This window comes from Phragmites australis, chromosome 8 (genome assembly GCF_958298935.1).
Source record: "Phragmites australis chromosome 8, lpPhrAust1.1, whole genome shotgun sequence".
NCBI lineage: Eukaryota > Viridiplantae > Streptophyta > Magnoliopsida > Poales > Poaceae > Phragmites > Phragmites australis.
The window spans coordinates 10,187,706-10,201,367 of NC_084928.1; the positions used below are offsets into that span (position 1 = coordinate 10,187,706).

Below are 13,662 nucleotides of genomic sequence, written 5' to 3' on the forward strand. Positions count from 1 at the left end.
ACCACCATCTGCTTGCTTTGGACCGTCCCGCCGTCGAGCACCACCAGCAAAAACCGGCGTTGCGAGGGGGAGATGGAGGGTCGGGATCGACAACGCGGCGGGCTAATCGCGGCAGCTCTGGTGGCGGCCATGGATGGGAGAACGCGGCGGCCATGGCGCGCAGACGGCGCAGGCGGCGTGCGTGGGAGCTGCGTGGGAGCTGCAACGCGGCGGCCATGGCGCGGGAGACGACGCGGGGTGATTCCGGCGCATCCGTGGGACGGTCGGCGGTCGGCTGCGGCGCGAGGAGTTCGGTAGCTCGTGCGTGATAGGGTTAGCAGACGGCTTCTGCGGCTCGGGGATCTCTAGGGCGTGAACGTTGGGCCGTCTGGATTTTAGTTTTTTTTTTGGGCCTGTGAGGATGTGAGGACGACGCACGATTTTGGCCCAGGATGAGAACGACGCACGACGAAAGAGCTGCTTTAAAAAGAGCTGCTTTAAAGGAGTAGAGATTTATCAACCTTTTTTATTTAACTAATAACACTATTTTTAAATTAAATAAATTTTTATAAAACTAGTAACTAACAAGGATCGGTAGTTATTCTTAAATTCACGGATTCCTTCCCTGCCACTGCTACCCCCAACTAATCTCCCTCGTCTCCGACCTGCTGCTCTGCAGAGCTCGGGCCGCATAAAAAAATAAAATAAAAAATAACCTCGCAATCACACCCGCAGCTTAAACTAATCGCGCTGCGATCGCGGGATCCGACGAACCACCCCGCATCTCCTGCTCCCTGCTCTGCTCGATTCCCACCAAACCCCGCTAGTCCAGATCCAAATCCGGCGCCCCAATGCCCGAGGCGCCGCTGCCTCTGCAGGCGAGGCGGCGGCAGCGCAGGGGGTGGCGGCGCCCGCGGGGGCTGCTGGCGTGGGGGGCGCTAGTGGCCTTCTTTTTCGTCATGAACTGGTGGATGTTCTCCCGCCTCCAGGACCCCGCCGCGCGCCCGCACTTCCGCCTCCGCCGCCACCCGCCCCGCGCCGCGGCGGCCCACGCCGCCAACTCGTCCCTCACTACTCTGGTAATGCCGTGGCTGGCTTCCTCTAGTTACTTATGGGTGTCTCGTGGCTTTGATCCTGTTGGGTTGATGTGGTTAGGCTGCTGGGGGGAATGGAAGTGTGATGACTCGGCAGTTCACAATTCAAAATGTTAGCCTAGGATGTGTGTGCCAGTTCCTTTCATTTCGCAATCTGCCTTGGTTTAGAAGTTATTTTAGGATGAAGGCGGGGAGCTAGTGTTCCAAGCTGCGATAATGTTTCAAACCTATGTAAAAAGCATACACTAAGTTTCCTTAGTACTACTGTTCATAAGATCTTCGATTGCTGGCATCACGTTATCCTGGGCCTAAAGTGTTAGGGTAATGTAATTCTGGAATGCCATGAAAATTACCTTTTATAATAGAAGCTGTTTACTTGTGGTGCTGGATTTAGTGAAGTTTTGCTGAGGCGTGATTCATACTGTTGAAATGTTTGAAGGAAGAGGTGGCTGGAGCTGCAAAAGAGAAGAGGCCTCACAAGGTTATGCTCACCCGTCTACTTGCCTTGGCAGCCCATGCCTTGGGAGAGGTAACATTCATAAATTCAGATAAATGCACGTTGTGTATTTGCAATTAGTTCACATATTGCACATACATGTGCATTGAGATATATCACTGGTAATGTGTAATGCTAATTACCTAGGCAGAAACCAGGCCGGAACCTAAGGATTTGTGGATAGAGCCGATAAATGCTACTATGTGGAGGCCTTGTTCTGACCAAAGGGATTGGGAAGCATCAGGTAATTAGCATGTTAATATGTTATGTTACTCAATATTGCCAGTGTGCATTTATTCTGATACTAATACTTGTTTCCCGCATATTTTGATTCACTAATTTCTTTTTTAACTTGCATATTTTTTAGTGACTGAAGAGGTAACCAACGGTTACATCATGATCAGTGCAAATGGTGGCATAAACCAACAAAGGGTTGCGGTGAGTAGTCCACTAGTTCTAAGTAGATGTGTGGCATCAAGTATATATATTCAACTGGATTCCCCAAAGCTTCTGGCAAAAAATTCTTTTTTATTCTCGCATATAGAGATGATTTGTATGCACTTGTTGCATTTAGATAGATGGCAAAAAAGGACTTTGTTTCTTTTTTTTATCCTATTGTAGAAAGCAGGGTTAGGGTTTTACTTAAACTTTATTAGGGATTACCAATATCACGGTGTCTTATTTTATGGGCTTCACAAATCGAATGGAACTTGTCTTCCAAAGAAGAATTGAGTATGAATTATCCCTTGATTATACCAGCAACGTCCGCTCAACTTTTAATGGAACTTGCCAAGGATGACAACAATCCTTATTTCTATCAATCCCAATTCAAGACTTCTGCTTAATATTGGGCTTAAATGGAGTGATTGACTGTATAGAGCAATGGCTTTCATGGTGGTGCCGTATTGTTTAGTAGTATCAAATATTTTAGTCATATCTATGTCCGGAAATACCCTTTAGTTTTGATCGCTTACTCTGAACAGTTTGCTCAGGAAACTGCTGTTCGCTATTAAGATTTTTGTGTGAGCTGGTAATTATACATATGCCGTTGATATTGATCATTTTTTTGTCCATTAACAGATATGTAATGCTGTTACCATTTCTCGGTTGCTCAATGCAACTCTTGTCATCCCCAAATTCTTGTACAGTAATGTTTGGCTGGACAAAAGGTATACGTTACTGTTTCTTAAAAACAAATTTGTCTTATTTCTGATGTTCAAATAGCTTGTTTCAAGTACTGAATCTTTTGTTCACTGTAAGTGACAAATTAAATTTGATATCTTAGCCAGTTTGGCGATATATATCAGGAGGATTATTTTATCAATTATTTGAAATCTGATATTCGGATTGTAAAGGATCTTCCGGTAGAGTTGCAATCATTAGACTTGGAGGCGGTTGGCAGCCTTGTAAGCAACTGATATCTCAGTTTTGCCTAAAGTTCTGTAGAGGAAAGGAGAAAATTAGTTTTCAAGTTCACTATTGTCTAACTCTTCTGTAGGTTAATGATACAGATGTCATGAAAGAGGCAAAGCCAAGTTTATATGTGAAAAAAATACTGCCAATTTTACTGAAGAACAAAGTTGTTCACTTTATAGGATTTGGCAATCGCTTATCTTTTGACCCAATACCTTCTGAACTTCAGGTATTACTCCCATCAATCACAAGTAAGTTCATTTTGGACATCGACATGGTCATTTGTAACACCATTTCGGTCGCCGATTTATATTATTTGTAATATATCTGTAGAATCTAATAAAATTGTAATATGAAAGTATTTTCTAAGACAAATCTATCATATGGCCTATTTATATATTCACAAAGATATATATTTTTTTTGTCAAAATTAAAAGTTTGACTGCACCCGTTCTAGTATAGCACTTACTACTTTTTACGTTTTGGAGGAAGATACAACACTTACTTTTGACTAGAGGGGTTGCCATATTGCGCTGATTGGTACCATTTGCCTGCACAGCTTCCTTGCAACTCAATCCATTAATTTCTTGAGTTTCGCACTAGGATACTGGAGTAGGAAATGGTTTAGTGTTGTGTTTGAAAATTCTTTTCCCTTTCGACACTGCTTGGACTATGTTTATAATAAGCTTCAATGAAGAAGCTATAATTCTTGGTTATCTAGTCAAAAGTATCATTTTCATGTAAAGTTATGTATTTTTGCAAAGTATAAAAGGAATTGAAAATATAAATAGTGAATACAGTATATATTGTGTGCAACTGGCCAAGTTTCATGCTCTAACTCATTCCAGAATTGGAGAAACAAAAAGGGCACGTTCAGGGAAATGAGATAAAATCATAAGTTTTATCATTCTCTCATTTGTGTGATAAGTGAAAATGCATGTGGTGGTTAATTTGTTCCTTTGTAGTTGAATAAACTACATCAGTGTAAAGTTCTTTAGTGCAACTTATATGATGAACTGATTATTCTCTCCATTTTTAACTGTAAAGATATGAATGACTGGCAGCTTAGTATTCTGCAGATAAATATTTGTTACCTTGCTGCTTTTTGATCCCTTTGTTTTGTTCTTTCCATAGGGAGAATATCTAGTGCATGCTCTGACTGTATATATGCACACTTACTGTTTCACAGAGACTGCGATGCAGATGTAATTTTCATGCTCTTCGTTTTGTACACAAAATACAAGAAACTGGTGCACTTCTTGTTGAGAGGTTACATGGCCCTGGGCCTCATTCGTCATCTTTGGAGGATAATCTTTTAGGTCAGGTTGCCATCAAATCTGTCGGCAATGGGAACACGAGTCATGCATCCAAATATTTGGCTGTCCATCTCCGGTTTGAGATTGATATGGTTGCGTACTCATTATGTTACTTTGGTGGTGGCAAAGATGAGGAAGATGAGTTGGAGGCTTATCGCCAAATTCACTTTCCTGCTCTGACAGAAATCAAGAAGACAACAAAGTATGCATGCAGTTATTTTTCTTCCCGGTTAACATTTACATGACCATAAACAATTTTTTTTCCTGTCTATGTTAGGAAAATGTGTCATGTTAAACCAAAATGTCTTCCTATTATTGATCTGTTGTCGCCTTTTTTCAATCCATCACTGTTTCTGACTGTACCATATCATTTTAGGTTGCCCTCTGCTGCTTTCTTACGGTCTGAAGGCAAATGCCCCCTTGCACCTGAAGAGGCTGTGCTTATGCTTGCCGCTATTGGTTTCAAGCGCAGCACAAATGTTTACATTGCAGGTGCTGAAATTTATGGAGGGAGGCATAGGATGGCTGCCATAAGTCGTCTTTATCCTGCTTTAGTAACTAAAGAAACCCTTCTTTCTCCATCTGAGCTTGAACCATTTAGGAACTTCTCATCTCAGGTAAATTTCTGCAAGATGTTTTATGTGATCTCTTGTATGATTTAGGTAGAAAAGATGTATAGACAGTGTTAGCATGCGAATAGAAAATTCAGGTAGTTGGTACCTACTACTTTGTCCCTAATGAATAGATTCTGTCCTAGAACAAAATAATTATTCTCACATACATAGAGGTTAACATGTGCAATGCCAGGGAAGTGCTAATTTTATATTCAGTTTTCACTATAAAGGTAATTCATGTGGGCAGCAAGCCAGTACCACTTGAGTGGCATAAAGTATAAGACAAGGACTATGTCATTTTCTAATTTACATTAGTATCTTTTGAATTATGGCTACACTTAATTGAATAATTTATTTGTGCACCTCCCATTTGCAGTTGGCAGCACTGGACTTCATTGCTTGTGCAGCTGCCGATGCATTTGCTATGACAGACTCAGGAAGTCAATTCTCTTCTCTTGTTCAAGGCTACCGCATGTACTATGGTGGTGGGGACCTTCCCACAATAAGGCCAAACAAGCGCCGGCTAGCCAGCATACTTGTGAACAATGCCACCATTGAATGGAAGGAATTTGAAACTAGAGTAAGAAAACTCATACAGCAAACTAAGCAAGTTCATGAGAGGCCTGTTGCAAGAAGCATATTTAGACATCCACGATGTCCAGAGTGCATGTGCAGAACAGAGCATTGACACTTTGACAGTTTCTTGTGCCTATACCAATATTTATTGAGAAGAACGACATACCAATGAGACCGCCAAAGCTAGTTCTTTTGTGCTTTGGCTGACATCTGGACATCTCTTGCTCCTGAACTACTATTGTGATCAAATTGAAAAAAAATGCAGTGATTGAGGTCTCACTTGTAGCAGAGAAGCAGTATAACTGACCAGCTTCATCCATTCGCTTACTGCCCTGATCAACTAAACATTTTGTTGGATTTGGATTATTTGGCAGATTCTTGTCTCCTGTGTGATGGAAGTGGATTAAGGACTAAATTTTGCATCTGGACAGCAGTGCTGCCATATTTTTGATAGGGCTCAGTTACTATTCTGTGAATGGAGGTGCATCATCTGCATCTGACCAAAGGAATATTATGTTGGGCAAGCTGACCAACAACTTTCTAGTCTTAAGAGTGCCTCAGTTTTACTCGGATTACCATTCAACAAGTTAGGCTGCCAGATTTCTGTGAACCGAGTATGCCATCTTCATTTTTGTTTGTTATCGCTTGATGGGGCCAGGTGGCATCTCGCCTCCTTTGTTACCATTTTTTAATTATCAAGTAGTGTTGTACCATAAGAGGCGTAGCAATGTTGTAAGTTTATATCAACTGCCAAAGCTTACATTGTCATTGAGAGGAATGCTCCTTTTTGTGCAACCTCTATTTGTGCTCGTCCAAGGGCAAACTTGTATATTCTGTTCTGTTACAATGCTTCTCTGGGGACTATTTTCTTTGCTTTCCTTCGTTTTCTTTGGCAATGTCTGCAAAAGTGTGAATCGAAGTGTCTGGCAAATGATATTCTGAACCACCTCATGTCTGGTGTTGGTACAAGTGTTATTGAAAGGCATATTTTGTAATTTGTATGCAGTCCTGGTGATTGTCTGTTGCTGCTGATATAAAAGAGAGCCTGGCCAGTTAGTCTCGTGTGATGTGCTCCATGGCTACTGTTACAGATCAGCATCGCAGAATTCTAGACGCATATGAATAGTTTAAGAAGCTAATGCTATCAGTTTATGATATCATAAGCTGGTCAATAGGCTTAATCCTTTTCTTTGGGAAGAGCAGCTATAGTTGACTGATGTGGCAAATGGACTTGTTGGCCAAGGCAAAGGAATTGGGCAATGCTATCTTGCAGAAGAGGAAGGTGTTTAGCTGAAACGACTTGCTGCCCAAGACGTTGTATGGTTCAACACGTCTCTTTATTTTGTTCGATTTCTTTTCTTTGAATTTAGATTCAGGAGTCTATTTGGGAATGAGAACACACTGGAACGAAAATCTCCATATCCCGTAACAGTGGTTCTGACAGAATACAAACATAAAAGTTAGTAGCATGACAGAAATAACAAAGATATTACTTAGCATAGAAGGAGTATTTAGATTTACAAACTAAGTGAAAATGGTTTGCATTTTTCCTTAAGTCTCAATATGGTAAACTCATAAACCATATAAACATTTTTCCTTTGCTTTCTGTTTTGTTTTCTTGTTTTGAGTAAGTGCACTTGAACCAGCTAAGTTGTCTGAATTTCGTAAGTCCTCAATTTCAAAATTTCTTTTATGTGACACTACCTAAGTCCATTTCTTTGTCTCGTCTCTCTCTTCTTTCAGTTTCTCTTTCATCATCGTTAGTTCCTTTTCATCATCGTTATTTGATACAATGGATTGTATCAAATAAATGTTTATTCCAGCAATAATACCTTTATTTAATATAAAAAAGTAAATTGCATCGTAGCTTCTTAAACTTGTGAGAGGCTGTGCCACTTAGCTTCCTAAACTTGCCTTTTCTTTTTCTTAACTCCGCAAACCTGTAGCCACTTGCACAATTGGTCTTTTTTGGCGAATCTATCATTTCCGATGCAACTACATTTTTTTTGAATTTCGAAATGAATGGTTCCTGAAAAACAGTGTATCTTTTTAGAATCCGGTACCAAAAGGTGTAATTCTCGGGGACTATGGTTTCTTTAATGGCTTTCAACAAACTAATAGGACCTTGCAGGTCAAATTCTATTAAAACTAGACTAGTTTCTCGAAAACTTACAATCATATTTGAAACTTTTTCCGAAATAAATAAGCAAGAGATGTGCCTATTATATTAAAAAAAAGAAGTTAAAGAATGATGTAAATATACATCTAGACCATATAAGTACGAGTTCTCTTTAATATAAATTTGGATGACTATTTCTTCTTAATATAAAACCACCTAATTTCTTCTAAATTGATTAATTTTTTTAAAAGAAGTTAAAGAATGATGTAAATATACATCTAGACCATATAAGTACGAGTTCTCTTTAATATAAATTTGGATGACTATTTTTTCTTAATATAAAGCCACCTAATTTCTTCTAAATTGATTAATTTTTTAAAAAGAAGAGTTAAGACAAGACGGGTGATACAATCACCCTGAAAGGAAACACTACCCCTATTATCTCACTACGGCAAGAAGCACATCTAAACATGAGACTATACTGAATTACAATCAGGACAACACAACTAGCTAGAAGGATCATCCAAACACACGGGAGACTCTAAGAGAGAATTCATCAATAATATTGTCGGAGAATATATTGATTCATCAAAGATATTACTAATGTAGAAGCACTAAACAGGCAATGATTATACGCTAGTAACACAAAATCCCTTGCGCAGCTGCATCTTTTCTAAAGACAAAGATAATTAATACTTCTAAAGAAATGGAGAATAAAAAAGAAAAAAAAAGCCGTATAAATGTAGCCACGCTGCCCTCCACGTCACTCCTTATGTTACCGCCATGTCCCTCGTACGGCCGCACCACCTACAAAAGCACCCCCACTGCGAATAAATTGCCCCGTGCCGGCGTCCATGAGCTTCCTCGCTGGCCGCCTCGCCGCCGCCAAGGAGGGCTCCTACTTCCTCCAGGAGTCAAAGAACGCCGTCGGTCGCCTCGCTCAGAAGCTCCCCGCCTCCGCCTCCGCCTCCGCGCCCGGGCCGGCGTCCGCGCAGCCGTCGCCCGACGTGCTGCCGGAGATCCTCCGCCACTCCGTGCCCATCAAGGCGACGCCGCCCCTGGCCGAACCCTCCCTCTCGGCGTGCTCCCGCTGGGCCCTCCCACCGGGCGGGGCCGAGGCCGCGGGCGTGCACCCCGACGCGCTCAACCCGCTCCGCTCCTACGTCTCGCTGCCGCAGGCCACCTTCGGCCCCAAAAGGTGCCGCCCTTCGCCCCATGGCCTTTTGCTCCTAATTTTTCGTGCGGACTAGTTCCTAATTTCGGGCGCGCACGTGTACGTAGGCGTTTGTGCTGCACTGGCTAATTTTGTACCCGATCGTTTATGCTGCGTGCTTGGTTACACGAACAATCAATTCTGCAATTGTGCATTTGAGAACATCCATAATGCATATTTTGACCTGAGCAAGTAATTCTTAGTAGGCAGACGGGAAAAAGCACATCTACGGCAATATGCACATTACAGTAGAAACTGTCTAACATTAGATGTTGGGTTTGCTCTCTTATGAAAACGGTTCTCTCGATCAAGATATATTTGTGCCACTCAAATATTCAGCTACATAGAACCATACGGAAGTTAGCAATCTATGAACGGAACCCTAACTTATGCATCAGTATGATAGCGCTATTACTTTTACTATATTTATTATCACTGATACTTTTATAATTACTGTTTTCTCATCATCTTTTTAATTAAATCCTATGGTTTTCATCTCTAACCTACTCTAACTTACTTAGGACAAATGCTTTGTTGTTGTTGTATGATTCATGCAGACCAGAATGCACAACTTGATCGATTGGTTACATGCCTGTAATGTGTGATCTAACAGGAGCAAACTATGATTCTCTCAAATTTTACAATATTCAAATAACTGGCTACTACTAGCATTTAGCACTGATTGAATTAGCCTATATTTATTGAGAATCCTAAATCTCAAGCAGAAAACTGTTTTGAGCTGTCAGCCTGATACAGCTATGGGGATATGAAAGGACTAAATCAAACTACTGAACATGAATTATGAATGTAAAATTGAATTTTAAATTTTTATAGGTCGATACATGCTCGTATTGTCTGATATATCACTAAATAGTTGTGATCATTCAAGCAGGAAACAAGGTATACTCTACACTCTTATATCCATATTTTAAATCATGAATAATGAATAATGCTCTTTTCTAAGTAGCATGTTCCTTCGTGCTCCTAAATTCATAAGTGAGGATCATCTGATACTGTAAAGCGTTTGTGTTTCCCCTCAAAAAGCACTGATTATGGGTCTTCTAGTCTCTAGGGATGCGATCGACTACATGGATGTTGTGCATTTATGCCTATAGGTAAGGGAGCCATATATTTCTAACAGCTGAATCTTTCGTACTAATCAGTAGGCATAGGGAACTCAACTTGGTACCATGTGTTTCAACTTTCTAGCTTCTCTAGCATACTAGCTTCTGGGCTTTCTTGTGATCTAGAATTGCTAACTGAGCATTTCCTATGCTCTTAGGCTCTCAGACATTCCGTCATGCACTTAAGTTGATGCTGTAAAACAGAATGTGGTAATGTCTTATCATTATCTTTCCTTTGTTTATTGTGGTTTTGTTTGCAGATGGCAGCTTCCAAATGAACAGTTTCACTACTCAGCATCAACAGCCAATGACCGGAGACGGGATAGACACCCACCTCCCGTGGACCCTGAGAAGTTGAAGGCTGTAATCGCTGGACACTCACAAAGTATATTTTCTTGCCACAATAGTTTGAATTGTAGTGGTCTTGAAGATCTTTGTTCACATTTTTAGAATTTTACAGTTGGGAAGGCATTTATTGCTGCCACTATTTTGGTGTTCGGAGGAGCAACAGCTGTGCTATGGTACACAGCAGATAAGCTACAGTTGCATTCAGTAAGTCATTGAACTGAACAGCATATCAGAAAAAATATATGGCCTTTTAAGTTCTAACAAAAAGAGAAGACACCTTATCAGATTGTAAAAGATAATGCTAGGTTTATGGCTAGGTATGTTCTTTATCTGTTTTATACTTTTATGTGGACTTCATTGTTTGTGTAGAGTGTTGTAGTTGTGTTGTTTTTGTATCGTTATTTCTTGATTGTCAATTAATTGATTTATGATAAACATATAGTGGCAAATCGCCCCTCTGAAACAATATTGATGTCTCCTTTTAGGTAGATGATGTCAGAACTAAAGGGAAGGATGCAATGCGACCACATGCCGATAGGATCAAAGAACAAATAGCTCCTTTAAGAAGCTGGGTTAGAAAACTTCGTTACTCATCTTGTATTATTTCTGGCTATATACTTACTCATTGTATATCTATCCTTCTGTATATGATACTTCAGTCTTAATCAAGTTCGCATTAGGCCTGCTTATTACTGTGACTATTGATCCGCCTTTCCACGTTCTGTAACCTCAGGCTGAAGAAATGTCCCGAAAATGTCATTTTGAAGGAGATAAAGAAGCTAAGGAGAAGTCCATCATTATTAGAGAGCTTTCAAGAGCACTGGGTGCTAGGACACCGCCAAACTGATCAATGCTGACGGCAGGTTGATGTAAGTCCACGCCATTATCAAGTTCTGCACTTGTTGTATACTTGCTACCTTTTCAATATATTTATGTATAAGCAAACGATGCATATTCGTATATATTGAATAAAGGACAGCCCCTTCTGATGTGTGTAAGGCATATCGTCGCTGAGTTTATATGTCGTCATTTCTGGAGCCGTGTTCAGTGACAAACTTGATACTCTGATACTGTTAGAAGAAACTGTACATGCGTGATCTCTGAGAGGCAGTGGCGGACCCAGAAATTCTAGGTTGGGTATGCAAGATTGTGAGGAGGCGAACTCGCGAAGGGTAATTGAGCTGGTGGGTAACTAGATGCGTGAGTCATAGGCTGATGGGAGTATACGGAAGTGAGGATGGGCTGACAACAGATATCCGATAGAAGATTAAGGTTGTGAGTTTTAGATCCAATTAGCTACGTACTACACAGTATATCTAATATATATTGTATATATAATTGATTTTTCCAAAAAAGTTGGGTATGCAACTGCATACCCATGCACCAAGGTGGGTCCGCCGATACTGAGAGGGCTAGGTTGGACTTCGAATAGGGAGGGTTTGGGGTCCAAATACTTGGGATTTAGTTCAAATTAGGATTAAATCTTTTCAACCAAATCCTAAAAAATTCCTAGAGCAACAACCCTCTTCCAAACGCCATAAAATGAAATGAAAACAGGTGCTTGACTTTGGACGTAGACGGGAGCTTATGAACTATTGTTGCATAAGCTAGCTAAATTACAAGGTGGAGAGAGAACACAAGAAATGACCACGACGTTCCCTGATGCAGGATACAAGCTATAAATCAGCATTGGATTACCTGGACTTATCGACTGCCTGTTTTGTGGTCTCATACTCTATAGTTCGGCACAGAATTGAAATCTTATAGGACCATTTAAATCCAATCTAAGATATTGGAGTCGTTCTATCTCCTATAGGTAAGGCAAAGCTCAACTCTCCTCTTTAATATACCGCTTAAGATATAACGGTTTAGAGAACCCTAACCCAACGATGTCTCCATTTTTTTCAAGAACTTTTTAAACTTCCATCAAGTTTGCTTAAAACTCGCATTAGAGAAATGAGGTTTCACATCTGAAACTCAAAACTCACTCCAGATTTATAGTTTTAGATTTGAAACTTAGTCCTTGATTGGTAGGGCTCCTGCTTTCAGCTTTAACTCAGATCTAAACTTTGTAAGTTAAAAATAAAGTGGTTTAAGCCTCTATTTTTAGTCTAAATAGAAACAATAGCTCACCCAAACATCCGTAGTGTACCTATAAATTCTTAGAGCTTAAGGTCTATCAAAGAGACCCTTAATTCCAAACTATGAGCCTCAGTTCCTAAAACTACGCACAATAGCATCATCAATTCCCTTGTCAAATGGAAGTCATCAACACAAATCTAGCTCCCAGCTGCAGCTTGTCTGAAGCACGATGGTGCCCCGCACTAAGCACAGAGGGTTTGATTGGTTGCTCGGATGGGTTTTTGTATGCATGCATCGTATACTCAAGCTGAGCAGAACCGTATTTGCTGAAAAGAAGAGTATTTGGTTGGCTGTTTCAGTAAGGGCATGTTAAGATGAGTTTCTATTTGGTTGGCCAAATTAAAGACCGTATGAGGGGGGGGGGGGGGTTGTTGGATGTGCTGTGAAGCTGATTGGTTGAGCGAGGTGGTTATGGTGATCTTGCATCTGACTTTTGGTGTGCTTACCCCTCTCACCCTGAGTTTGGATGAGATGAAATTGGCTAAGTCTCTAGAGCACATGTATATAACAACTGCATGAATACTTTTGATTCATTTTTCATATGTTTGATGAGCCTACATGACCTAATTGAGTTGTTTCAAAAATTGTGGACATGTTTCGGTTGTCCTCGTGAGAAATGAATATGAGCGTGTTGGCTATAATTGAGGAATACTGAATTATATCACCGTCATACATAAAAATTTGAAGAAATTAGCTAAAACATCACATAAATGACACCAAGACATAATTAAGGTCCATTTTAACCTACCATATGAAGCATAAGAAAGGTCCATATAGTTTAGCTTACACTTTGAGCATAAGAAGGTAAGCATGAAGTTTATGAACTAGTCCTGACATGAACTAACTCCCAGTATATATACAAAATAAAGGTGTGCACACTACACACCATCATCATATCGGCAACCCACAATATATAGTTCAGGGCACATCATCATCATAACCACAAGCCATAGTGCCATCTACTACACTAAGGTAAGCTAATTAAAGATGTCCACATTTTCATCTTACAAAAATAGTCAGGGCCTGCAAGGGGAGAGTTCTACATCAACCACCAACTAACATGGCAAAAGGTTTGCGGTTATATGTCAAGGCAATCAACCTGAGAAGTAATGGTTGGTGATCCAACCATTCATCCACATGTGGTCGTGCTTGGCACTCAGCTGCACAAAGCCAAGGCGAGAGCCTTATTGTTGTACAACCAGCCGAGAGCAGCAAGGAGTGCCTCCTG

The 13,662-nt window shown here is 40.6% G+C and overlaps 2 protein-coding genes across 5 annotated transcripts; both read left to right on the forward strand.

The window, feature by feature from the left end:
- Positions 1-623: 623 nt before the first annotated feature.
- Positions 624-6,449, forward strand: LOC133926592 (O-fucosyltransferase 15-like). 4 transcript variants are annotated; one of them, XM_062372599.1, is made up of 10 exons: positions 624-1,058; positions 1,513-1,602; positions 1,717-1,813; positions 1,937-2,007; positions 2,650-2,738; positions 2,855-2,975; positions 3,068-3,211; positions 4,172-4,500; positions 4,675-4,915; positions 5,289-6,449. In XM_062372599.1, the coding sequence occupies exons 1-10, from the start codon at positions 831-833 to the stop codon at positions 5,598-5,600; spliced, it is 1,722 nt and encodes a 573-aa protein (XP_062228583.1). In that variant the 5' UTR covers positions 624-830; the 3' UTR covers positions 5,601-6,449. The 4 variants fall into 4 exon arrangements, with proteins under 4 accessions (XP_062228583.1, XP_062228584.1, XP_062228585.1 ...); XM_062372600.1 differs by having other exon boundaries at positions 1,946-2,007; positions 5,289-6,447; XM_062372601.1 differs by having other exon boundaries at positions 1,016-1,058; positions 1,721-1,813; positions 5,289-6,437.
- A 1,952-nt stretch (positions 6,450-8,401) lies between these two features.
- LOC133925841 (uncharacterized) lies at positions 8,402-11,278 on the forward strand. The gene is made up of 5 exons (XM_062371591.1): positions 8,402-8,805; positions 10,205-10,329; positions 10,405-10,496; positions 10,778-10,864; positions 11,026-11,278. The coding sequence occupies exons 1-5, from the start codon at positions 8,462-8,464 to the stop codon at positions 11,137-11,139; spliced, it is 762 nt and encodes a 253-aa protein (XP_062227575.1). The 5' UTR covers positions 8,402-8,461; the 3' UTR covers positions 11,140-11,278.
- The last annotated feature ends 2,384 nt before the right edge of the window (positions 11,279-13,662 follow it).